Raw genomic sequence first — 26,896 nt, 5'->3', positions numbered from 1 at the left:
CTTTAAACTATAGGTCCAGTCCCGATTAGCCTTACTGTGCATAAAGTGGACTTAAAACACCAACTCAATCAATCTATCGTTCCTATGTGAATCTTGATATGGTCTCCCTACTTCTCTCATTCATGTGTCCCTTCCCTGATGCCCTTCAATTGCTCACTGTGTACTTCGCTTTGTACAGTCATGGACACTTCTGGGTTGTAACAATTGCATTGCAAGTTAATGGATTTGTTATAACCCGTGTCCGTAACTGTATCCCTTTAAATTAAGAAGAAATTTATCATTTCCCTCCAAAATTCGCTTTCCCTCTCTAATCCGTTATCCTTCCAGAACCTGTCTTGCCTCCGTAATTCTTCTCGCTCCGAAATCCGGATAGTATATTTTCCAAATCCGGATTCCGGATTTTTTTGGCCATCCCTAGTTTGAAGACTCCTCTCGACGAGACTACCCAGGAGAGTTCCAGGCGGAACTAAATAATGTAAGGTGTTTACTTACTGACAGTGTTCGTTTGTCTACAGTGCACTGTCTCTCTCCGACGAGACTATTCATTGAGTGAATGGTTTCTGATAATTAACTGTCTATCACTAAAGACGAGAGGGCCTCCCAATGGCGCAGTGGTAGCATCCTCGCCTTTTAATCAAGGGGTCCCGGGTTCGAGAATTATGCTGTGCAGCCTGGTATGACGCTCATCGCAAATGGTGTTACCTCGGGACCGAAGTCCCTTTCTTTTACCTTGTTTCTTCCCAATCAGTGATGGATAATTTTGGATGAAATGCTCTGGTATTTTATTTACTTTTGGAGAGACGTTCCTTGTGCAATTTGTGATGTAAAATTGCACTTCTTAACTGTATTTTCTACTTTGCTGGTGCATGAACGATGCGTAATGATAGCATGTTAAGTATGTGCATTCTCGGTGAGCGATAAGTGTGTTTGGGAGGGGTGGAGTAGTGTTCATATCAGTGGCAACGCTAAGGGGTGGCCAGGGTTGGCCACAAACCACCAGACACACGTCTACCTCCTCTCCCCACCCCCACACACATTTTTCCTGACTCAAAACTTGCAGCTTAGATCAAAGTAACTTTAAGAAATCCGTGGATGTAATTGCTACCATAGATTGGAAGCTCGGTATTTGATGTAGATATGATAGCAGATCAGTATTGTACTCTAAATTCAGCAAATTTGCTTGTGCTTACTCCTCTCGCAATACAAACCTTTGTGAGGGAACCTCCTATTACTTTGAAAGTATTAAATACAATTGTGAAAATATGGAAAGATTAAATTCAAATAAATAATAAATTCTATGGAGCAAAAATGTCCACTGTGGCTATAGCCGAGAATATGTGGAGCCCTATCCTCTGTCTCATGTGCGTCTGGGGCATGTAGCAATGCACCGGGGATTTTTTTACACATATCCCACAGTCCTGCATGAGGGTAGCCAAACAAATAGACTTTTTACTATATTTTTTGTGCCCCCTCCCCTTCACTTGCCGTTCTGGTCCTCTCTTGGCCGCTCTGGTAATTTATTCCTGACTTAGCCACTGGTTCATGTGGTTTGAAACCTGTTAGTCGTCTTTACAATTTTAATGTTTAACTACCAAAATTTAATTGAACCTTTCTCTTAGTCATTTTTATTACCTTGGTGGCTTGTTACAATCCAACCATAATATTCATATCGATCACCCTTTGAGTCTCAGATACTCAAACAGGTATCTTGTTTCCTTGTATTATTTGAATTACAATAAATGGTTACATTGTCTTAGACACCTTACATCATATTATTTTAATATGCTTCCGAATATTTGATTACATGACATTATGCCTTCTGGCATCGGTCCTGTTATTGATTTAAGAATTGGGGAGCGAGTGGGGGGGACTTCGTAAGCTGATGCAACTAGCATCACAGTGTTTGCAATAGTTACTACAACTTGGGAAAATAGAATTGACATTGTCGTATCATTGGAGATGAATAGCGGACAATCCATGTGTAAAGGCTATAGGTAATAGGAAATTACTTTCTCTTAGCGGAATCCAGTTTCAAGAAGACAGAATGAGAGTGTAAAATGAAGGCTTAATTTACAATGGTCCATAAGAAGGGATTTTCTTCTCATCGGAAATCTTGAGGAAAAGTAAAAAAAAAAGTAAACTGCTCCCCTGTGCTTTGCACCATGCCATGAAGGCGTACAGGATGTGTGGAGAACAGAGCTTCAAGGAGAGATCTTTCAAGGAGAAATAATGGCAGACATTTTTATATTCGGAAAAATACAAGTTCTGAATTTAATAAATTTCCGTGCCATTACAAGTAGATCATGTAAGATATATTATTGTCCCTTATGGACAGACGATGGAAGCTACAATTCTTTTATATCCCAACGAACTATTAATTTGTTAGTAAATCAGTATACTAAATTTCATCTTTGAGGTGTGGTTGTTTCTGAGATCCTGTTAGTTGATAGTAGGACGGATATGACTGTTGCCTATTTAGTTCTCCTACTTATGCTGATTAGAGAAACAATTCGAAATCTATACTTGTGCAAGAAGAAGAAGAAGAAAATGGAAAACTTCCCTCGCAACATCCTTTGTAGGTAAAAATAAAATAAAACAAAACCATATCCATATTCAGTCATGTTTTTGCCTTCTTCCGACCGTTCATTATGCGTGATATGGCCGTTGGCATGGGTGACATACTTCTTGAATCAACATGGATGGGTGGTCCACAGACCTTGGAATTCTAGGCTCATTTGGAATACTCTTCTGGTAACCTTGAGCGCAATTGTTGTGCGGAGCCCCCATCGTAAAGCCAGGCCAATGTGTGTTGCTCTTCGGATTTCACCCTTGTCGAGGGTAACACATTGTTTGCTTCGACAGGGATGGCGAGGGTGAGGCCAGAGGCGAATCCACGAACAAAAGAGGAAAGAAGCTTTCACTTACATTCAACCATCTCAAATTCAGTTTGTAAGTAGGGCCGCATATCTTGGAGGTTGGCCCAGGTGGGAGGATTCTAGTGATTACTGTTCCCGCATCGTTATATAAAATATATAGAGTCCCCACCCTCAGGTTCCAAAAAATTAGCAACCGGAGGAGGACGCAACAACCAGAAGGAAAAATTCCCCCTCATCCCCCTTCACAAATAACCCTGATTAGAACTGAATGACTCCATAATTACGCACGCATGTAATTGTAATGAAAAATATTTTAATTTTAGTTCTTATATAAAAAGTAAAAAAGTAAAGTGCTCCCCCATGCTATGAAGGCGTATAGGAGGTGTGGGGTTATATATTTTATTGAAATAAAATCAAACTGAAGTATATTTTGGCAGAAAGTGAAAGTATTTTATATGTTTGTTTCAAGTGTTCATCGGTTACAATTGCTGAAAACATAAAAAAATATAAAAAATAAAAAAAGGGGGGGCAATTCTAGTTTCATGTCCCACAGATTGGACATCAGATTCTCAATGTCCCAATGTCCGTACTATTTTTTCGTCAGCAGAAAATTCTTAATGCAGACAACAAATGTGTATTAGTCATTGTTGATCGTTGGGCTCTTTCATTTATCTTCATAATGGAGAACAGGTGTTCACAAAGGAAAATGCTTCCAACATCACTAAAATTCCAGCATCAAAATGACTTATTCGAGGATGCTGCTCTGGGAGATATAAGAAAAATCTAGAAACGTTAACCTTGTGATGATATTTCTCTCTCAGTGCGGAGTTGCGTTGTATTTAAAAAAGTTCCATTTCAAGGTCGGAACTTGCACACACACCATCAAAGGAAAAGGAATTAGCAAATAAGAAAATTCCCCCTAGAAGCCTTGAACCCTGTTTTCAAATTCATCAATTCCGATATCGGTGACAGAGTGGTTAGCACAGCGCGCTACGATGCTGGGAGTCCTGTGTTCGAATCTCTGTCGAATATCAGATTTCAGTCAGTTCAAATTAAACAAAGGCTTGCCTTCTTCAATGCAGAGTAAGTCAAAGGGGGGAAAAAGCCGAAGTAAGCAGAAATTGCAGAATTGGTATTTCAGGCACGGTCAAGCAAAATAGGCACTAACCAAAAAAAATAGGCAATTATAGGCAGGATGAAAATGCGTTCTTGAACTAGAAACGCCATGAAACATTGAAGCCTACGTTATGATATAGAAGAATAGAAAAGGCAAATGGGCAAAAATCTGCACACTAGTTATAATATTGCATAATTATTACGCCCTTTCAATTTTCCTTCAACCATCAATGAAATTTGGCTGCGTGTAGAGGATATCAAGACAACAATTTTCCGGAATAACTATTGCTACTTCAGTTGCACCAGCCCTAGAAAAACATAATATTCTTATCTTGTGTATATATAACCATGTACTGTAGATTCATCGTTGCCAACATACTAAAGACATGAAGTGGGATCATAGGCCAGTCAACAAGGGACGATTTTGGGGTCCAATAAGGAAAGAAATCAGGGAAAACTGGAACAAATTTTTTTGGTTTCCTGAAAGGGTTCTTAACAACATATTAATTTTGCATGCCTCTACAACCTGGATTTGGCCGCCATCTTGGAAAAATCGCGCCCAAAATAGGTTTTTTGCAAATATCTCACTTGGAAAGCATTGTATAGCAAAAGAGGTTATGAGAAAAATTAATCTACATAAAATTCTCTACAAAAAGGTTCTGTGCATTTTTCTTCTAGGATGCGCCTTTTGGGTGCTAGGTGAGCGAGAAATTTTACTTTTTTTCTCCTCACTCCACTTTGCAAGAGAGAAAGACAAGGAAACGTTTTTGCACTGTAACTTGCATAGGTACTAAAATACCTATTCTAAATGTTCTAAGGACTTTCTTGAAAATGCATTTTCAAGTGGTAATGTATGTATATTAATCACTCGTAAACAATAATTTTACAGTATTTAATACAAAACAAATGAATATAATATTTGTATTTCTTGCTACTGTTAGAAACCAAACCATCCCTTGCCTTTTACCAGCAAGAATTCTTGTAATACGTATGAAAAATATGATCACAGTTGTCGTGAGCTTTCAGATGGAAGCAAAAGTTACAGACCATAATCTACCCAGGGATTTCAAACCGATGTGATGATCACATGCCCCCCTTTAGTCTATAGTAAAACATTCCCCGTGCGAGCGTGAACAACAGACGTGCTACGATGCACGGTATTGAGAACACGGTGCAGTTGGAGCGACACGTGCAGCTTGCTTCGAAAAGTTGCATTTATCTCTTAAGATTAGTTTTCAAGAGACACGTGCAGCTTCCGTCTCTTCTATACTCTGTCCCGGGAATCTATGGAGCCAGCGAATGAAAACAAGTCTCTGCGCAAGTAGTAACTCGAGAGGGCTCGACGAATGAACACGTGAGAGGAAACGGGGGGAAATAACTGAAAGGGCTAGCCATTTACAGGAGCGTGTACTGCTTCGCTCCGCACACTCGCTTACTTCCCTTCTTTACTGTAATACACGACCTTGCTCCAGAGATTCCCAGGACAGAGGATAGAACAGTGTCAGATTTTGAACACATGAATATATTGCAATGTTCACAGATCATTGAACACTTTAGCCCAATTTTTCTACAGCTACAAGGTCCCTTATGAAACTTTTAAGGCTTTTACAGAATAGGCTATAATGCGAAAAAGCTCAGACTGTGCAGTTTCTTGTCTGTTGTGATACTTTCACAGAGTGCTACACAGAGATCATAGAGATAAGACTTCTTGGTTTTCCACACCCTTACCTCATCAGCTATAACGGGTAAGGGGCAAATTTTTACTTAAAGTTTTCTCTGAGTTGATTTTTTAGTAAAATATTATTTAAATTAAAACTGGATACAACGCATCTCTGATTTTTACTTCAGGAGTGATCACTTCAGTGAATCTCTCTTATTTTGTTCAAACTTGACATTTGCCAAATGCTCAACATAGAAGACATTCCAACATCATGAGCATTGGAAGGGTTGGTTTTCTTATTCCCTATTACTCTTGTAACTATTGGCTTTATACAATCAAAAGCAGGGATGGCGTAGTGGTAATGTTGTCGCCTTGGAATCAAGGGGCCACCGGTTCAATACCCAGTGGAGGCACATAGTTGTTCGAATCCCACTTTAAAACTGTAGGTCCAGTCCCGATTAGCTATATTGTGTATAAAGTGGACTTAAAACTCAAATGCAATCAAAACAATCACTCAAAAGCAGGGAATGGTGGCTAAGATGAGAATCACTGACAAAAGAACTGAGAGTCTTGTTTATCTCTTTATGTACGAGACTTTCGTGCATCGACATGCAGCTCATCTATTTAATCTGTGAACTGGTAACTAACTAACTAACTCTCTAGCCTTCTTAAACCTAAAGGTTTATGGCTGCAGCAACACAAGCATTCTATCTGTTTCTATCCTGGGCAAGATCAAAATTTCCTATCCTTACTGATTTCCTTTAGGTCCATCGCAACGTTATCCCTCCATCTTCTTCTTGGCCTTCCTACAGGTCTCTTACCATCAGGTTTCCCAAACAGTTTCCCAATTGCCTATCTGTGAACTAGTAGACATGCCAAAAATCCACTTGGTTAAAATTGAGTTGATCACTCCTCTGCCATCCCCACAACTCTTCTTGGAGCGCATCACGGACGGCTCCATCGTCATATCTGACAAGATCCCAGACCAAACCTTTTCTGATCCTGTTATTGTGGTTTGAATTGTTGTTTTAAGTTTACTTTATGCACAGATAGACAATCGGGACTGGACCTACAGTTTATAGTGGTCTCCAAAACCACTGAGAAATGTGCCTCCACCGGGCATTGAATCCAGGACCCCTTGATTACAAGGGCGTTTTATTGTGAAATAACCTTTTTGGACCAAGTCAATATGTTCCTTTGAAGTTATCTTCTATTTTTGACAAAATATATTATCTCCTGCCCTCAGGGACGCTAAACTATATCCTGTAAGTACTGCATGCAGTGATAAAAGCAATTGAACCCATAAATGACATTCTATGAGAAAGAACAAATGTAAAAAAAAATCTAGTTTTATAGAAGAGAATTACCACAAAACTTGATGTAAAACATGTTTCCATGAGCTCCGCACTTCCATACCGGGGCGGAAAAAAGACTTAAAATTTCTCGCTCATCTAGCACCCAAACGGTGCATCCTAGAAGAAAAATTCACAGAACCTTTTTGTAGAGAATTGTATGTAGATTAATTTTTGTTATAACCTCTTTTGCTGTAAAATTATTTCTAAGTTAGATATTTGGAAAAAACCTTATTTTTGGGGCCAGTTTCCAAGATGGCGGCCAAATCTGGGGTGGTACAGGCGTGCAAAATTAATATATTGTTAAGAACCATTTTATGAAGATAATAAAATTTGTTCCAGCTTTCCCTGTTTTTTATCCATATTGGACCCCCTTGTTGACTGGCCTATCATGGTAGCAGAGAATCTGACAGAACGACATTCCTGATTTTAAATTTTGTTCAATTCACGTACGTTGCTTAACGTGTTTGATATCTTTACGTTTAATTAAGAGATATTCATATCCTGGAGGCTATCCTTCCTTGTCTGTCAGTAGCGTATTAAACATTTTGTCGTTTTACAATAGAAAAAATGTTAGTGGCATCGGCATGGCTGTAAGCATACAGGATAAAAGTGGTATATTTTGAGGGCTCGTACTGTCAAAATGAGACCTCAACGAACAAAATGTTATCGAAAAAAATTTGTTCACATTGACGTTGTTTACATGCTGTGGAAGGATGTCTATGTTTCACAACGACACCCTGTGTTTGTGTATATCCATATACATATATAAATATAAATGTGTTTGCTATTATATCTTTACCAATGCTCTAAGTGTGGTATTCGGGGAGTTGTATTCTCCTCCTCAATAGAATATTTGATGCAAAGAATACCCCCAACGCTAGAACTACTTCTCTAACCTAACAGTTTCCAGTACGAGCGCTGATCTTTACACATGGTGTCGAACAAATATGAATATTTCAGTTAGTATGATATAGTTGCGTATTTGGAGAACACAATGTAGCTTAACTCTCCTATAACATTTCTCTCTCACCTTTCGTGTAGCAGTCGTGTAGGTGCTCCTCTACCCGCTCACCAAGGCCAATGAGCCCCCCCCCAAAAAAAATCAAAAGCTGTTATTTTTAACGTTTGAATATCACGGAAACTATTCGGTTTCTGATTTTGAAATTTAGAATACTGAAACACCTCCTGAACACGAACATGATGCATTATATATATATATATATATTCTCGATTGGCCCTTGATAATCTTCATTAGATAAGATGTCCTCGTTGGCACGCCCGATCCTTCTTTCAGGTAAATCACGGAATCAATTACAGATACAGAGATGAAATTATATGAACTAAAAATAGTATCACTTTCTACAATAGGATATAATATATCGACCTGCTCGTCTGTCTATCTGAAATGAGAGTTAAATATTGATATTTCCGATTGATAAAGGCCTGTGGAGTATCGCGTTTACCTTGTAAATGCTGCTGCAACTTGTTTAGCTTCTACTGTCACAGAAGGGCGTAATTTATAGAATTACTAAAAATATATGCTATTGGCTTCCTTATTTGTCGGCAGAATCGTAAGAACAATTAAATCCTAAACACGAAAGCGATATAGAACACGAGGGAATGGAAGTGTACAGTGTACGAGCTACAGAGGCTTAACTACAAATGTAGAGACCCCTGTCAATGTTTCATGATAGGTCCCCAATTGATTTGTACAATTTACCGCCCTTGCGTCTTGTTTGCAAATTGAAAGATCGTTGAATTTGCTACACCATAATTTACGTGCACAAGAGATGTTCTGAATTGATTTCTATGCCACGCATATGAAAAATACATTACTGAAAATATAATACATCCAAAAATAGATGATATTAATTAATTTCAATTTTCCGGAAAACTGGATGAAGGAAAGTGATTTTCCTCTGTAAGATATTAGAACTCATGCACTATGTATTTAATTGAATGGTTAAAAATGGTTTATTGGAAGGAAGGGAGGGAAGAAAGAAACATAAATAGCGAGAGAAAAGCGGGTTGGCTCACTTCATATCACGAGCCCTGACTCTTGTCATTCCATCCAGCCTGCAGTTACGCCCCTAATGAGCTACGAATCAAGCGTTGAAACCACTGGTAAGTTATGAATGTTTTTGTCCTCTTTGGTGTGTCATCCAATTGAATAATTCATATGCATCTGATTGAAAAGCAAAGAAAAATAAAGAAGGGTATAAAAGGGAAAATGATTTTAAAAATCATGGTACAGATTACAAAGAGAAGTAAAACTTGAAAATTCTCATTCTTAGTGGTTTCGTCGACATGACCAAAAGGCAAACGTGAAAGGGCATGGACTCAGTGGAAACTTTCTTCCCAGAAGCAAGGGGGAATTATAGTAAACACATGTCCACAGTGCACCCTGGGAGGTCTTTGTCCCCTGCGTGGAAAGTAGGTGGGGGCGTTAGAGAAGTACTGTGACGAGCACGCGACAGTGAGTCCGAGGACTTGACCCCCTCTCGCCCCGGACCCTTGGTGGGCTTTCGTGACCTTGAGGAGAGCGGAGTGTGAAATCCGAGATGTGTTACTTATGCCTACAGACCGTTAATATAGGGACATTTGTGTGAGTGTGTATATCGCTACAGGCACCAGACCTACGTTCCGAGCCACGCCTGGGAAAAGGACCACAGACTGAGAAAGCATTGGGATGCTTGAATATATTGTCGAGACGATCCGAGGACGTCCTCGCATCTACGGTCGGCAAAAAATGTCCTCGGATTGCTGATGTGTGAACATATGGAAGTCCTCGTTTACACGGGTAAACCAACGTGCGCACGCACACACACGCACACACGCGCACACACACACACACACACACACACACACACACACACACACACACACACACACACACACACACACACACACACACACACCAGAATATTCATGCTATTTTTAAAAGTTTCGTTCACCAAATGGAGAAGAAACAAGAATTTATTTTCTCTCCCTGTTGATTTTCGACATGTCCAGTGACTAACATCACTCATCGAGGTTCATGAATGGTTACGAATTTATCCGAATGCCAGACTACCCCCTCAGAATTCCAAATGTTTGGAAAGGACCCGGGGAAACATGATATTTCGGAGGGTGGTTCTTGGAATTTGACAGTGATCAGAATGCTACATTTTAAAAGTAGCTTCGCTACAGCTACAGCTATTCTTCCAAAATGTAGCTTCGCTACAGCTTCAGCTACATTTACCAAAAAGTAGCTAGCTACGCTACTCCTGTTCGCTACTCGCTTTTTTGCTACTTTTTGCGCTACTTCTGGATAAAAAAACTTAAAGTAACCATGTGGATATTAAAAAAAATTCCCTACTACTGGTAAATAGATTCTGTTATTTATTATCACGATTCCCGTCATTCGATAATTTTGATAGCAGTGTTACTTCAGTTACTTATTTTTACTATAGTTTCTGAGAATAACATACTTATACAAGTGGCATTTCAATTCAAATTTGATTTATGAATATTGCAATTAGGGTGTTACCCAAATTAATGATTACAACTATACACAAATGAAAGTTGGTAGGATTACGTATTTATGTTCACATCAACATATTTTTCTTGAGAATAAATATTTCATTTTTTAATAGACTGATATGAAGGCAACATTTTGAATGAAAAGTACCTGGGGTCCTTTGTTTACAAAAGGGCTCCAGGTTCGATACTCAGCAGAGGCACATAGTGGCTCGGATCCAGTCTCGATCAGCTTATCTATGATAAAATGGACTCAAAACAAAAACTAGGAAAGATGCCAAGTTGGGAGGATGGGATCCTCCTGCTCCTCCATTCCCCACATTGCTCATTATTCATCATTCTTCTTCATTCTCACAATTAGCCAAAAGTGGCAGAAAGTGACTATAGATAAGAGAATAATTAAATAAACCATTCATTCTCATTGTCATGATTGAGAAGAGTTGAAGAATAGATGAGGAGGTAAACAGAAGAGGACACATGGGTGGTGGACTATATCAAAGCGTTCGAAAATTAATATGGAACAGGGATGTACCTATGAAATGCAAGAAGGTAATATATAACACATACTATGTGCCAATAATTACATGACATAGAGAGACAAGAAAAAGATGCAGGCAGTGGAGATGAAATTTTTAAGGAGGCTATGGGAGAAGACTAGAAGGGATAGAATAAGGAATGAGGATATCCGACAGACAGTGGGTGTGGTGAAGCTTCAGGACAGGATAGGTCAGGCACGGATGAGATGGATCGGGCACATGAAGAGGATGGATGCAGAAAGACTACCAGTAAGAAATTATAATGCACAAGGAGTGGGAATAAGGACAAGGGGGAGACCAAGATGTCTGTGGAAATAGCAGATAGTGGAGAGTGTTAGGAGAAGAGGACAAGATTGGAACACCTTGGAAAGAGAGGAGTGGTGGAAGACCAGGAAATAATGGAGAGGCTGGACTTCTATGTCGACCCAGTCAGAGGCAGGAAATGGCGAAGGATAATGATGATGATGTCATGATTAGCAATGGTTACAGAAAAGTGATGCAAAGGTAGGAAAAATACATAAATTTGAAAACTATGTATATTAACTAAAGAAAACTGCAGGAAAGTCAATAACTCGTACATACTTTTTACAATATGATACAATATATTGAGGAAACTGTAGTGTAAACCCGAGTGTTCTAAACATATTGTAATTTTAAAATTTGTGAACAAATATTATCGTGAAAATAATTGTAATTCCAGAAACTCTATCATTTTTGTAACAATAATTTCTTGCTGGTGAGATCCTATATATTGACAATGATCAATGCTGTTAATGTACTGAACCATTTATTGCTGGCACTATTCCTTTGTCAGTGCAGTGGAAAATCCATCGCTCGTTTTTGCACTGCAAGTCGTGTCTTACACAGCAATTAATGACATTTTGGTGTCTCTTACACCATGGATATCCACAGGATTTGTTCCGGGGGTGATAGAAACGAGGCTCTTTTTTTCAGCGGTGCAGCAAAGGAGGCATGTTTCTCCCCAAAATAGTGATACAGCTCAAAAAAAGTAGCTGTTAGCTGGAATATATTCATATATGTCAGTTAGTTATCTGGATATCTGAATTATTCAGATACTAATTAAATAAGATGCAGATATCTATAATCTACAATCTAGATAATCTGTATTTCCATGTAATAGACTTTGTCTTTATGAACCTCCTGCAAAATTAAAGGTTATTGTCGATTTTTTCTGATGCTGTTGCCACATTCAAAATTCACCTCAAAATGCTGAGAGAAAATGTAGCTGTAGCGAAATTTTCGCTACAACTACAAGAACTTTGTAGCTTAGCTACAGCTACAACTACAATTTTCAAAATGTAGCGTTGCTACAAGTAGCACACTACTTCTGACCACTGGAATTTGATCACAGCTGCAGACCCAAACCACTTCCAGTTTCTTCCTACACGGTTGGAAACGGGCCTAGTGGCAGGAGGGAAAATGTCAGGAATAAAGAATAATAGCTGCAGAAAACGGATGGCATTGAAACTTTATTTCTAATGTTTTATAGTGTTCGCAAGAGCTGCCGTGGTCTAGTTTGTTGAACCCCATGGCAAGTGGTGAGTGCAGCACATTATGATGCCAGGGAACTCGGGTTCGAATCCCAGTTCAGACATGGATATTTGTCTGTCCTCAATGAACAAGTCGAGATTTGACATTAATTGAGATGAGGTCTGTGTGGGGAAATCTGCTGCTTAAAAGATTCCCTTTGGAGAAAAAAAAGTCAGCAGGGTGTCTGATTGCCACGCAGGAGACCTGGGTTTAATTCGCGTGGAGGGTGATCTAAGGTTGGAATTTTCCTGGCCTTGTCCCCGCATAAAGGGGTTCTCCCAGCCTCAAATCAATGGGCACCTAGGGGCTAAAGATGGCTGGAGTGTGGTACTGATCATATCACCTCCAAAAGAATCGAAATCAAGAATGTGTAGAGCCCTACCCTCATGTTCTCTAACTGTGCCTTCATGGCATGGTGGTGCTACATGCACGGGAATTTTACCTTTTTATAGTGTTCGAAATGGAACTGAAATATTATATTGGCATAAACACTTGTATTTTGTGAGTGAAATGTTTCATTGCATTAGTATATGTGAATAGAATAGAATAGTATCGCCTTTAAAGAGAGGGCATGTTTCGGCCTCACGGGCTGATGTTACAACAAACCCTTGTAAAATACATATTGCAATTGATATTTTACACAACACTTTCTGAATATCAGTTTCACAGTAGAAAATTTAAAATATAGAAAAATAATAAACATATGCATATAGTGATAATAGCTGTCGAAATGATAGGTATAATAGTTAATTGGTATAAATTGCATACATCCACAACCCGAAATCTGGAAACGTGGGCCAACCTGCATCCGAAGTGGTTATTTTAGTGTGCTAAAACACTGCGAGCCATTGGTTCAAAACCAGGCCAGAGATAGGAGTTCCTTGTGAGTGGCCATTCAACAATTTCATCTAATCCCCATTCTTTATCATTGCCGCAATTATCCAAACGTAGCAGAAAGGGATGAATAATAACCAAATTAATCAGTCAATCAACGGATACTCTGATCTAAGATACAGATCCAGTTACCCGGTTTTGGTTACCCCAAACTTTACATTGTTGACCATCCCTAGTATATATGAATGGCTTATTGCAGAAAGGGACCTGAGTCACTTTTGCACAATTCTGAGAAAAAACAAGAAAAATCGTATAATATTGATAGTGTAAGAAAGAAATGTGCCGTTGTTGGCTCACATTTTCAGCATAATGAATAGTTAATTTTGCAACCCTCAATGCGCCCCCCTGCAGTACGCTGCTAGCGACAGTGGAGATGAAAAGGTTGTAACTCCGATACCTCAAAAATGTGACTCAGGTCCCTTTCTGCAATAAGCCATTCATATGTGCGTAATCATGTATTTATACGCAGACCTTCCCAATGACATAGTGGTGACATTGTCGCCTTGTAATCAAGGAGCCCCGAGGTCAATCGTGGTGGAGACACATTGTGGTTCAGATCCCATTTTAAACTGTATGCTGGCTAGCCTTTCTGTGCATAAAATGAATTAACAAACAAACTCAACGTGTTATTTACATATAAAGAATGGTCCGTATCTACATTCAGAATGGAAGAATCGGCAATAGTGTATTTAACATCAACAATAATAATGAGACAACCAGCCCTGTTACAGAAACACCACTGCTTCAGAAACAAAATTTACCCTTGTGATAAGTTGACTCATACTCTTGCACCACATCCCAGCTTCATATTTTTGTGGGATCAGAACACATTTTACCAATTTCATTCCACCATTTCCAGTCTAAAATTTAAAAGGTTCCCAGCTAGAAGTTCAAAAGACATGTTGCTTTCTGTTCGTCTTCTTAATCTGTTGTATGTTGGGTCGAAACTACCCGCCATATTCTTTATTCTTTCTACAAGGTCATTAGGCCACTGCAACCGGGAGCACTTGCAGTGACCGTGCCAGCCGAAGCAGAGTTGCCCTGTCAAGAAAATTGGGGGAAAAATGTGATAAAAAAGGATTGATTTTTGGGACGTTGATGCAGAAAATGAAAATATTAGTCAGTGGTTTTCTAGAAACATCCTTTCTCAATGTTCAGTTAAAATTTGAAAATTTTCTGTCAACTGGTTCTTGAGATAATCGTGACCAAAGTTTCCCCCTATAAGCTTGCATCGAAAATGCTCAAACTTTTCGCCGGGGTAGGAGATCGCCTTAATTTCCTTTCTTCTCCCAGGTGAGTTCTGGTAGTTAAATGTCCTCTTGCTGAGCGTAATGTACTACAAAGTCAGGAATTATATGTTCGAACCATGATTAAGGCATCTGTCATCATTCATTCATCCTCATCATGATTAATCGAAGAGGCAAACAGTGATGGAGAGAGAAAAGTGTCCATATCATGGATATGATGAACTATTTCTATCAGAACCATTGGCAGACACAACATATGTCAGGAGAAATGTCACCGGTGCAGCTGTGGCATCCCAGGGTGACAGCACTCTAACAGTGAAGAACTGAAGTGAAGCATAAGACAGGCCATGAAAAACATTTAAGGGTACTTCAATGTCAACTAGATACCTCATGAGCAAACAAAAGAGACCATGTTGAATTACAATGAAAACAACCCAAAGTTGTTCTTCAACATTTATTTCTGCCATTATGACTTAAATGTATCAGAGAATTCTCAAATACAGGAAAAACTCATTAATATGGTATTGGTTAATACGAAGTACCCTCTAATCTGAAGTTATTCCCATTTCTCAAACAAAAAGATAGGATTTATAATGTATTTCACTATGGATAAATCGAAATACAGATAAATTTTAATAGAAAGTTGTTTACAAGACCCTTCGGCAAAACTGGTTTTGTTTAATTCAAAGTAGACACTTGTGTAATTCGACAAGAGAAGATGGAATGTGGAGAGCGCTTGGACGCTATTTTAACTGGACCTTGACATGTTACCTTGTCCTAAGAGCTGCTGACAACTCGAGGGAAGCAGCCCAAAATGCCTGCTGGACTTGCATTCTTTGTCAATGTGCATGGCACGTTAAGCTCTTTCACCACTGAATGCGCCACTTTGGAAATATTCACCAGTACCAGATGAGAAATGCGAAATAAGATCGCAGGAATGTTCCAAAATACAAGAAGTGTGGCACCTGCTAGTCTCGTCTATCTGTCTACCTTTGAGCTTGAGATTCAGTAGTTTCCCGCGAGCGAGCAACTCTTGGCCTGGCAGTTGACAACTTCCGGTAACCACATTCATTAAAAACGTGTTCTTTGTGGCCTGAAGAACTTCATAAAAAAGCGAAACTGTTACAGATAATCAAAGCCACATATGCCAACTAAAGATCGTCAACCCACTAAATGGGTTGTCATCTAGGTTTCTGCAAAAGTTTACCTCAATCTTACGTATGTTGTAACTCCCGTTTCCTGCTTCAAACGTTTCCCAACTGTGTCGGTCATGAAATTTGCCAAAAGAGTGTACTGTTGGCTGAGTGATTTCTTCCTCTTTTCCTATTAGGGGAGGGGGGGGGGGGGTCAATGCTAATTGTTTCAGCCACGATTTTCTTGCTCATGTGCGCACATGGGCTGATTCCGGGCAAGGTTGGTTCCCTCCTCCTTTCCTTTGGCATCTAAAAAAAAGCAACCACAGGGTGGCCACTCCAGGACCATTATAAAATTCAAGTATAATTCCTGGTTTTCAAGGCAACTTTCCAAAATTCAAGGCTACAAGAAGATGCTCTCACTGCTTCAGCCTTACCGCCTCTCACCACCACCTGCCCCCCCCCCCCCCTACATAAATATAGTATATTAATAATATATAGGGTCTTTGTGATTCCAATGTATCCATAAATTCTGATTCAATTCCATTTAATTTAAGGTGTAGAGTTTACATTTGCCATTTCACATACTGGGACTCGAAATACATCAACAGACACAAGTCACAAATGTTACGGGATATACTAATCTACGAAAAATGGTTAGTTATACAAGAATTTCAAACTCTAATTTACCTAATTAAAATTCAAGATATCTCAATAAACTTCCGTCTGTCAGATAGATTGTTTTGCAAAGGGATCTAACAAAGTAAACAGATTGAGAGAATTCAGTTTTATTTTCCAAGCAGCTTTCTTTTCCTTCCTTCACAAACATACAAGCTGAACTGTGAAATACTTGCCTCAGGGAATTTATAAATAGGCTATGTATAAACTCAATGGGATTTCTAATAATAAAAGTTGCAATTTTTCACATCTACGGAGGAAATTCAAGCAGAATTCACGCATAATTCCCGGAGCCAAAATTTCACATATAATTCCCAGAATTCAAGGAATTCCTGGTGAGTAGACACCCTGAACCAGTTCTGAATGTGTTCTTCAAAATGAATAAAAACTTTAGTATAAGAAAAAAAAAAAAGTGACCCCCTCGCTTCTCCTACAACAGCTCATTCTCTGCCACTGCCCACTGCTGTGCATATAATTTCAGAATTCAGGTCCCTCTTTCTTGTTTGAATGCAGCTGTCTGGATAGGAAATATTGCCCCTTTTATTGTCTGTTGCATGGTAAAACATAAAGCAAGAATCATTTCTTTCTTTTTCACACAGCTGATAAAAGTTCGGTCTTCGACAATTGTATTATCTTTAAAATGCAGAGGATTTCCCTTCTGCCACCTGCTGCTCTAACTTCAAGCCGGTCTCATTGTGTTTACACTCCAGCTGGTGCCAGTGTTTCATCTATCAAAGCTGTCGCTTGTCGATAATGGCAATGACTCATCCAGCATGAAGGAAAAAACATCATTGTTTTGAATCTCGCAAAGCTATTTTGATTTGACGATAACAAAATTTGATCCCCAGAAAGAAAAACAAGAGTTAAAACAACTTCATGATGCATATAAAGTTCGTATAATCGCCGCTTTCTTCAGAACCATTTGCGTACTGAAAAAAAAAATGCAATGCTCAATACAGGAATGGAAGCCTGATTAAAAAAAAAAAGTAGTTATACAAGAGTAAATGTTCTGGAGCAAGTGTTTGACGTCCACAATGCTCCTAAATCCAACAATAAATTGTCATTTAACATGAGAGTAAATAACAGTCCCCCATTTTGATATCTGAAAATACGCAAGTTTTCTAAAGCTTGTTTTGAGTTCATTTTATACTGATGAGCTAATCGTGACTAAATATACAGTTTAAAGTGGAATCCAAACCAGAGTGATTATCCAGTGCAGCACTTTTTAATGTGTCCTAGAATACACATTTGGTGCAAACAGATCGCAAGTTTCGTGTTTCCATTTTCAGGGTGGATTACATTGCAAGTTGAAGAGTTTGGACTGCTCCCTGGAAAGGGGGAAAGGGGGGATATGAAGTTGACTGAAGCAAAGAAAACGTCACTTTTTTTTACGATGTGTTTTAGACAGACAAACCAGAACAAAATTTACAGCCCAGATTTTTTTTCTGGTGCCGAGAAAGGTTGTGTTATCTCCCAAGAGAATCTTATCTTACCAGTTAATCCTGTAACGGACAATGTTGTAATGAACCCACACACAATCCAATATTCATTCTATCCAATTATCTCCAGTCTCTTGCTCGCACCAGTGTGACCGCTGTCAAGGTTCTTCTGAGTTTTGCTTCTTGCAATAAATGAGAAATTGTTTTCTTTCCGTAGGTCTGTGTGCAAACGGGTTTCTTATGAACTAGAATTGTAAGAATTTCGTGGAAGAGCAACGACTGTGCATAATTGTGTAACGTGCAAATTTCTGTACGTTCATGACTTCTAAACTTGGAAATGGGTGTGGTTCACAACAGATTCACTCAAGGTGCTGTGGATCTTATCTTCGCCTGTCTTCAGTCCACATGTACTTGCTACCCTTCAGTGAAGTAAGGTCAGCAACAACAGGAAAGTTGTGGTTACCATGAAGGTTACTAAGAACCAGATACGATCAGCTACTCCACGTGCAGAAAGCCCCACATGTGAGGACACCACATGCGAACGACCGATAACACAATGCAAGGACAGTCAGTCCTCTGTCCATGCCTCCCTGACCTTCTACACTTCCTAACGATGACACGAGGCAACAGAAATAACCCTGCCTAAGGTTGTTTCGGCCACACCCAAAGTATATAAGCCCTAGTCACAAGACTAGAGGTGTGGTAGTCAACCAACAGATCTGAGGTACGGCCGGAGGCTCTGTCCAGTCTCCGACCCAAGATGGCTATCCACCCAGCCAAGTCCAGGCTGTCTTCAGGCACTCAGAAGATGGACAAGGATCTTCAATTCAAAATTACTAAGTATCGCTAATCTACCCTTCTTTCATTGCAGCTCCCTTTCCTTAACACATAGGTTGGGATATTCTACATATATCAACATTAACACTTCTCTATAATAAACCTTGTTATTGTTAATCACTACTTAACAGTTGGGCTGAAAAGTTCGTAGGCTAACATAGTAAAAAATATTTTTTTGACAAAATTCGATTTTATTATTCAATATAGTTGCCTTCGAGGGTGATACAACGATTATAGGGGTCATACAATTTTTCGATGCCATTTTTATAGTACGATTTCTCTTTAGCCTCAAAATAGGCCTCAGTTTCGGCGATTACCTCTTCATCAGTGCTAAATTTCTTTCCAGCGAGCATTCTTTTAAGGTCTGCAAACAGGAAAAAGCCACTGGGGGCCAGATCTGGAGAATATGGTGGATGGGGAAGCAATTCGTAGTCTAATTCATATAATTTTGCCATCGTTTTCATTGATTTGTGACACGGTGCATTGTCTTGATGAAACAGCACTTTTTTCTTCTTCAAATGGGGACGTTTTTTCGTGATTTCATTCTTTAAACGCTCCTTTAAACGCTCCAACAACACTATGTAATAATCGCTGTTGATGGTCTGGTCCTTTTGAGGTAATCGATTAATATAATACCATGCGCATCCCAGAATACTGATGCCATAACCTTGCCAGCCGACTGTTGCGTCTTTCCACGCTTTGGATTCGGTTCATCACGTGCAGTGCACTCGGCTGACTGTCGATTGGACTCTGGAGTGTAGTTATGGAGCCATGTTTCATCCATTGTAATATATCGACGGAAAAATTCGTGTTTATTACGGTTGAATATCGCTAAACATTGATCCGAATCATCAAAACGTTGTTGCTTTTGATAGATTGTGAGCACGCGCGGCACCCATTTTGCACATAGCTTTCGCATGTTAAAATATTCATGCACAATATGTCCAACACGTTCCTTTGATATTTTTAAAGTCTCAGCTATCTCGATCAACTTTACTTTACGATCATTTAAAATTATTTTGTGGACTTTTTTGATGTTTTCGTCGGTAACAGCCTCTTTGGGGCGTCCACTGCGTGCATCATCTTCGATGCTCATTTCGCCTCGTTTAAATTTAGCAAACCACTTCTCAACGGTTGATTTTCCTGGTGCAGAGTCCGAATAATGTTTATCAAGCCAAGCCTTGGCTTCAACACTATTTTTTTTCGCCAAAAAGCAATGCTTTATTAACACACGAAATTCTTTTTTATCCATTTTTTCACAATAACAAAAGCTGCTTCACTCACAAAGCTATATCTCACGAACTAATTATCCGGCAGCTGTGAAATTTATACACGTATCTTTTGAAGGTTAGTACTAAGTAAAAATCACATAGATTTAATTCTAGTAACGCCATCTATGAGTCAGCCTATGAACTTTTCAGCCCAACTGTTATGCGCTTAAGTATGTCTAAATCTTACAGGTTCTCCTATTTAGTATTAAGACTCTACCTAGATAATAATGCATTCTCTTTCAGCTGTAAGCCCAGACGTCTCTGAGTTACATAACTCCTAACGGTAGTGCTTGGGGACTTTTTCCTGAGTAACCCATACAATTGAAAGAAAATACAGTTTTTTAAAAGACTTTTTTGGTGAAAACCATTTCATGTTCTATTTTCCTTACCACAACATGCATCCTGTGCATAACAGGTTGTAAGATATGCAAGATAAATGGTGTTACCGTCTCATTGCAATCTTTGTGTCTGCATAAGCTCCATGTCCTCATTTTATGTAACATTTTTACACTTTCTTTAAAACTTACAATATTATTATATAGTACATATAAAGCTTATTATCCGAGCTACTACCAAGTATAAAACATCCATTGTGGGGGTAATTTATACTCTATTTTATTTATACCTGAAAAGCAGGTATCATCTTGAAATATTTGGATAACTCGAAGTTGACATTTTTTTGGTCCCTTGAACTTCATATTAACGAGGTTTTCCTGATCCTCTTTTACTAACATTGTAAAAGGTTTATTGACACTACTTAAGTAAATATAATGTAGATATTCTTGGATATTGTTATTACCTGGAATTAGTATCTTCATCCTTTACTGGGTAATCCATATCCACATCTCTCTGATTTATTATGTTTCTTTCTTCTCTTTCACTAGTTGGGATTTCTTCATCATTATATTTCACAATTTCCTCCTTTTTTACATATTCTCTTTTCACAAATGAAATTTTGTTTTCTGCACTCATGTCAAATGTATTTTCCTCTTCCTTGATTTCTGATTTGCAGACAACTGACTGCTCTGCAATATTTACATTTTTAATTTTAACAGGTTTTGTATCTGATAATGGCACATGACTAACATTATCCAATTCATTCTCACAGATATTCTCCACTTCACATGTACCATATTTAAGCACTGATGTTTTCTCATAGTTTGTATCTTCTGCTTTCAAGGGAGAGCTGGAATTTGGGAGTTCTGATATACAGTGACATTCTTTAATACATTTTCTTTGTGAAGTGGTAAAATTGACTTCCTTGTAACATTCCAATTCTGTGCAGCTGGATGATATATTTTCACTGAAATCATCAGACATAAGAATATAAACAGTAAAAATAGTGATTATATCAATAAAACAAAGACAACAAACTTTTACTCTCAAACTTATTGAGATTACGTTGCAATGAAAGTCTGTGTTAGCAAGAAAATGAGGTTAGGTAGTAAAAATTAAGAGCCAATATAGAATAATGAATCACAAGACAAGTTATGTTTGCACAAGTAATAAATGTGCCATTATTCATGATGCACACAAACACACACACACACACACACACACACACACACACACACACACATACACAACACAAACTCTCTTTGCTAATGAAAATGGAAATATAGAATTTTCTATTCCTATTTTTAAATTTAAAGTTTCCATTTGAATACATCTGTTCAGTGTTAACATTTTTCAGATCAAAATCTTCAAAGCAACATAGCAGACATAGTAAAATAAATTTTCAATTCATGCACACAAGTTATATTCAAGCTATGCTCATGTATGATTCCTTGGCAATATACCATACATTTAATGCCATTTGTAACATGTAAATATCAAATTTAATTTATTACATGAATCATCCTGCAAAATATTACACACAGGAATATTCAAGAACATATTTGCTCATCATAAATACTTATAGATGAAATTATAATATTATCAATAATGTGAGTGTTTAGATAGTAATTACATTTGTTAGTAAATGTAAAGATTTTTACATTAAAACTAACAGAGATTAATGAATGTCAGCAGTGGCAGTACCAGGAATAATCATCTAGGGGTGTTAAGTGGGTGTGGAAAGAAATTTAGGGGGATACAATGTTGAGAATAAAGAAAACACAAAACATGGATGCATGCATTAGTCACTATATCAAATACCAATCAACTTTTGGCAGGTTTCTATGAAAATAAGCCAATGAAAGTGAAGAATACTAGTGACTTGATTCATTTTTGCTTGCTTTAACAAGAGCCACATTTTTTGTAATTTGAAATGAACAAAGCTTGTTTGAGAGAGGCAAATGACATATATACTGTATCTTATCTCGTAAGAATGTGGTCATACAGTGTGAACATAATATCAGGTCGTTGCATGTGAAAAGTCTGATTTGGTAGTGAAACTTCAAACAACAGTAACTTGCCGGAAAGGAACTTTTATTAATCAACATAGGAACAATTTGATGCCAAACAATTTGTTCAATGATAGTAGTCCATTAAAGCCAATTTTGTAGAAATTTGATGGTCTGGACAGAAGAAACTTCTCAAAGGTATATTTGACAGCTGCTTTATTGGGGAACTTTTTCAGGTTAAATAAGTGATAGTTGGTTTGTGAAACATCTGATGTGGTGGAAGTGGGAGTGTTTCATAGTAACAGTCTCATAATGCAAGCTCTGTGTAGTTTTTGCCACATGGGCCCTCATGTCCTGAACTATTAAAACTTCATTTCTGTTGGCCAATCTAGACTGCTTAACTCACAATTTATTTATGCATTAATTAACTTCCTCGGATAAAGGCTCGATTTTGGCATGTGTTTTGGGGCCTCATCAGCATTTAACTATTGTATATCGATTTTATGTCACATGTCACTACTGTGTCAAAAACGGAAGGTTTCGGTTCTGGGAGAGCAGAGAAAGGTACATTTCCAAGCAACATGTTTTGTGTTGTGTGTAAGTGGGACCCACTTACCCAGCTTCTTGCCTTCTCCAAGTTCTTGCAAGTGTCAGAGAAACTGTGGAATATGATTACGCAGCACTCTACTGTTTCCTTGCTAATGTGCAGGGATACGTATGCATCACTTTCAATACACTGGCACCATCTAGTGGAATTTAGGAATATCCAACATTTCAACCACATTAACCTGATACCATAAATTACAACCATGTGTCCCACACCATGGCCGTGCAGTTTAAAGCTTCATGCATTGGGCTCCAGCTAAGGGCCGCATGCAGTTTCAAGTATCCTGGGGGAACAGGTGGCCACCCAGCATCATGAGGAAATTGGGGAGCTACGAATGGGTAGCGGAACACGGTCACGAAAACCTGCTGACCACATGTCACCAGGTAAATGGTTGGATGATCTCCAACCTGAACAGTTGGGAGTGAGGCCAGCTGTTGGTAGATAGACTTGGCCCTCACAGGCTGTTGCACCATGGGTTATTGTTTATTTATCATTGAACCATGTAGTGAAATGCATAGAGAAAAGAGAAGGAGAAAGATGGATAGATATCTCCTTGCATTTATCAGCAATTCTCAAGAAAAGAACAACGCACACTAAAAAGTCAGAATGGTTAGCACAGCATGCAACATCTCCAGGGGTTGCAGGTTTGATTCCTGGGTGTTTCTGGGTAGTGTCCCTACATCATATTGTGGCAGAAAAGTCACGATAAATAACTAAAATTGAATCAAATTCAACTCACACTAAGCTGTAGGTAATTATCGAAATCCACAAACAGGGCAGTTGAATAAACAAAAGAAGAAACAATTCTTAACAACAATGCAAAATAAATAAAGACAACAGTGGATATTTGAGGCACCAGTAGAGGAAACTAAGTTGGCTTCTCATTCAATGGCTTGCCTCTTGTATACACTAACAGCAGTCTCACTTCAACACAAGTTGCAATGTAATGTGATACTATAATAGTTAGAAGTGTTTTCAGTTTATAATAGGTTTTGAAAAAGGGTGTCTAGTAAAATTAAAGGGTTTCCACACCCACCATTCCCTCCTGAATGTCAGTGGCAACAAAAAAGGGATATATGCAAGAAAATGTGAAATAGATGACATCACAGTGAAAATACCTAGGCATATCCCACACAAATGAATGAATGAATGATTTAAAATTTTTGGGTGCATCAGCACTTCTGGCAATTCTACACCCTTCAATATATTTGGGGAAATATCCCCTTACCTAAAATTCTGACTTGAGTGATTAAAACAAGGGGTGTAGAAAGTCCCTTGAGAAAATTAAAAGTGCAAGGTTGTAAACAGACCTGCACAAGACAAACACGACACATTAAAAAGTCAGAAAAGAACTAAAAGCCCCCTTACAGACGGTGGAAGAGTCCAGCTCTCTGCAAAAAACAAAAAACATTTGATAACATACAGTAGCATGAAAATTAATCAGAACAAGGTAAACATTTTGTCATTTAATAAAATTGCTGCAATATACATGTATTTAGAAATACCCTTAGTACTTTATGTGACCTCCCTTGTTTGTAATCACATCATTGACACATTTAGGCATGGATGACACTAAATTTGCACAAATGTTTTTAATTTCTTCATCAGGTACCACACGTTAACAAGGGCAGAAAGCATTTTTCTCCTTGGTTGAACAATCCACTTTTGACATCCTTCTTTTTCAGATAGACCATAAATTTTCAATTGGATTTAAATCAGGTGAATTTCCTGGCCAGGAGAGTACTTGTACATTGTTATTATCAAAGAACTCATTGATTTTTCGAGGTGTATGACATTTTGCTAGGTTCTGTTGGAAAACACCATCACCAGCAGGAAAAGATTTCTTGAGATGAGGTATGACTTTTCGTCGCAGTATGTCAACATATTTATCACGCACTTCAGATGTTAAACAACCCCAGAACATTATTTTTGGGGGTGTTTTGGAGTTTGATGCATGTGTTCTGGTGAAAGTTTTTGACATTATCCTTTACGAACGAAAGAAACCTTGTGATCATGCACTTCAAAATAGCATTCGTCAAAAAAAGCATTTTCTTCCAGTCACTCATGGTCCAGTCCCAATGACATTTTGCCCACTTTACATGCTTTTTACACATTCTTTTTGGAAGAAACTGTTTTTCAATGGCCTACAAGCTTTTCCTCCAGATTTAAGCAGTCTGCGACGCACTGTTGTAACGTGGACATTCACTCTACTAGACAATAAATCACGTGTTAAATCAACAGCAGTTAGTCTGGAGTTCTGCTTGCTTTTTCTAATAAGAATTCGGTCATCCTGTAACAAAGTCTTCCCTTTGTGACCACATTTTCCCTTTCTTTGAGGCTCGATGGATCCAGTCTCTCGGTATTGTTTCAAAATTGAATTAACCGTACCCCATTCGACACCACATTCTGTAGCAATTTGTATCTGTGTCATTGAAGTATACTGTGATAACGTAACAATTTTTGACAGTTTGCATGATGTTGTATCCATTTGGATAGCAATGAAATGAGAACCACTCACACAAAAAACTTACCTTCTACTTGGCACATAACTTGCAACACAACTGACCCTTCGTCTGTGGAAGATAACAAAATACTTCAACAATAGAATCCACTTCGGGTCTTCAACAATGAACTATTGAGTTAAAATGGATCGTTGTTCATAGCACAGGGCATTATCGAGAGAGAATGTGCAGTTATTTAAAAAAAAAAAGTGAAACTAAAGCTTAAAACTGCAACGTATTTTAAGATTATTGTATACCTGGAAAAGTATGCATCTTGTTCGGATTAATTTGCATGCTACTGTACTATTGTCATCACCCAACAGGGATGACAAACAGCTGGAAAGGTTAAAAGTCTGCCAGAGATAAGCAAGATCGGCACATTCAACGAGAACATGCCAAATACTTACAAAAAAATTTACAAACACAACACAAAAAAGGGTCCTGCCCCTGCAGCAAATGACCATGGGTTGGATGGCTATGTCCAAAATGCATTCTGGTCAGAAGAACTTCTTCTCGGCGAGAGGGACAGGACAAGGAATCCCACTTGGCCTGCCAAGTGACAAGAAGGGAACAACAAAGCAAATCCTGCAGGTCGCTAGCTGGCAAAAGGTGGACGAGAACATTGCCATCGGCATCAGCAGACTTAGCGGCAGCTTCAGCTGCTTCATTCCCCTGAATGCCTGCCCACGTGGCTAGGGGCCCAACAGAAGCGTACATCGGCACTAGCACTTGAAGACACAAGCCATCTAAAAATGCGTCGCTCTACCGGATACCAGGAATATGGTGAATACAGAGTCTGTAACATGCTGGTCGAATCACTGCACACAAGGACTTTCATCAGACCATTGACGTCTGCAAAGTCCAGTGCCTTTAGAATGGCGTACAACTCTGCCGTATAGATGGAACAGGCAGGATGTAGAGAGTAACTGGAATTTTGAGAATCCAGGATGAAGGCGCAACCCACTGATTCGAATGTCTTGGAAGCATACATATAAAATACATTAAAATTGGGGTGCTACGTGCTAAGCTCTAAAACCTGCTGCTGGTGTTTGTGCCATTTGAAGGGCAGTCAGAGAATAATCGATGGAATGTGCAGGAAACTTCCAGGTCGGGAGAGGAATGAATGGAGAGATGCCAGGAAGATCACTGTCAACACGACAGGATCTCGTCTGCACGAACACCAAATGGTCTAGTAACACTATTATGGAGTCAGTACCTTGCCAGCATACTATTGTCTGAGACAGTGTAATATGGATGAAATAGTTCACTATCGCTGTCTTTGCAGAGACAGTGACGGCTCAGATGCCTCTACACACAAACTGGCGACCGAA

The 26,896-nt window shown here is 38.7% G+C and overlaps 1 protein-coding gene across 1 annotated transcript in view; it reads right to left on the bottom strand.

Moving 5' to 3' along the window:
• LOC145997236 (uncharacterized) overlaps nt 1-26,896 on the bottom strand; it is a 130,855-nt gene that overhangs the window by 61,585 nt on the left and 42,374 nt on the right. Inside the window, exon 4 of the mRNA XM_083134057.1 lies at nt 20,912-21,415. Within this exon, the coding sequence (XP_082990183.1) occupies nt 20,912-21,415 (504 nt within the window). The remainder of the gene's footprint in view (nt 1-20,911; nt 21,416-26,896) is intronic.

The sequence above is a fragment of the Lepisma saccharinum genome, chromosome 13 (genome assembly GCF_977018435.1).
Source record: "Lepisma saccharinum chromosome 13, izLepSacc3.1, whole genome shotgun sequence".
NCBI lineage: Eukaryota > Metazoa > Arthropoda > Insecta > Zygentoma > Lepismatidae > Lepisma > Lepisma saccharinum.
Note: the sequence above shows the minus strand (reverse complement) of the source record. Positions and strands in the feature narration are given on the sequence as shown.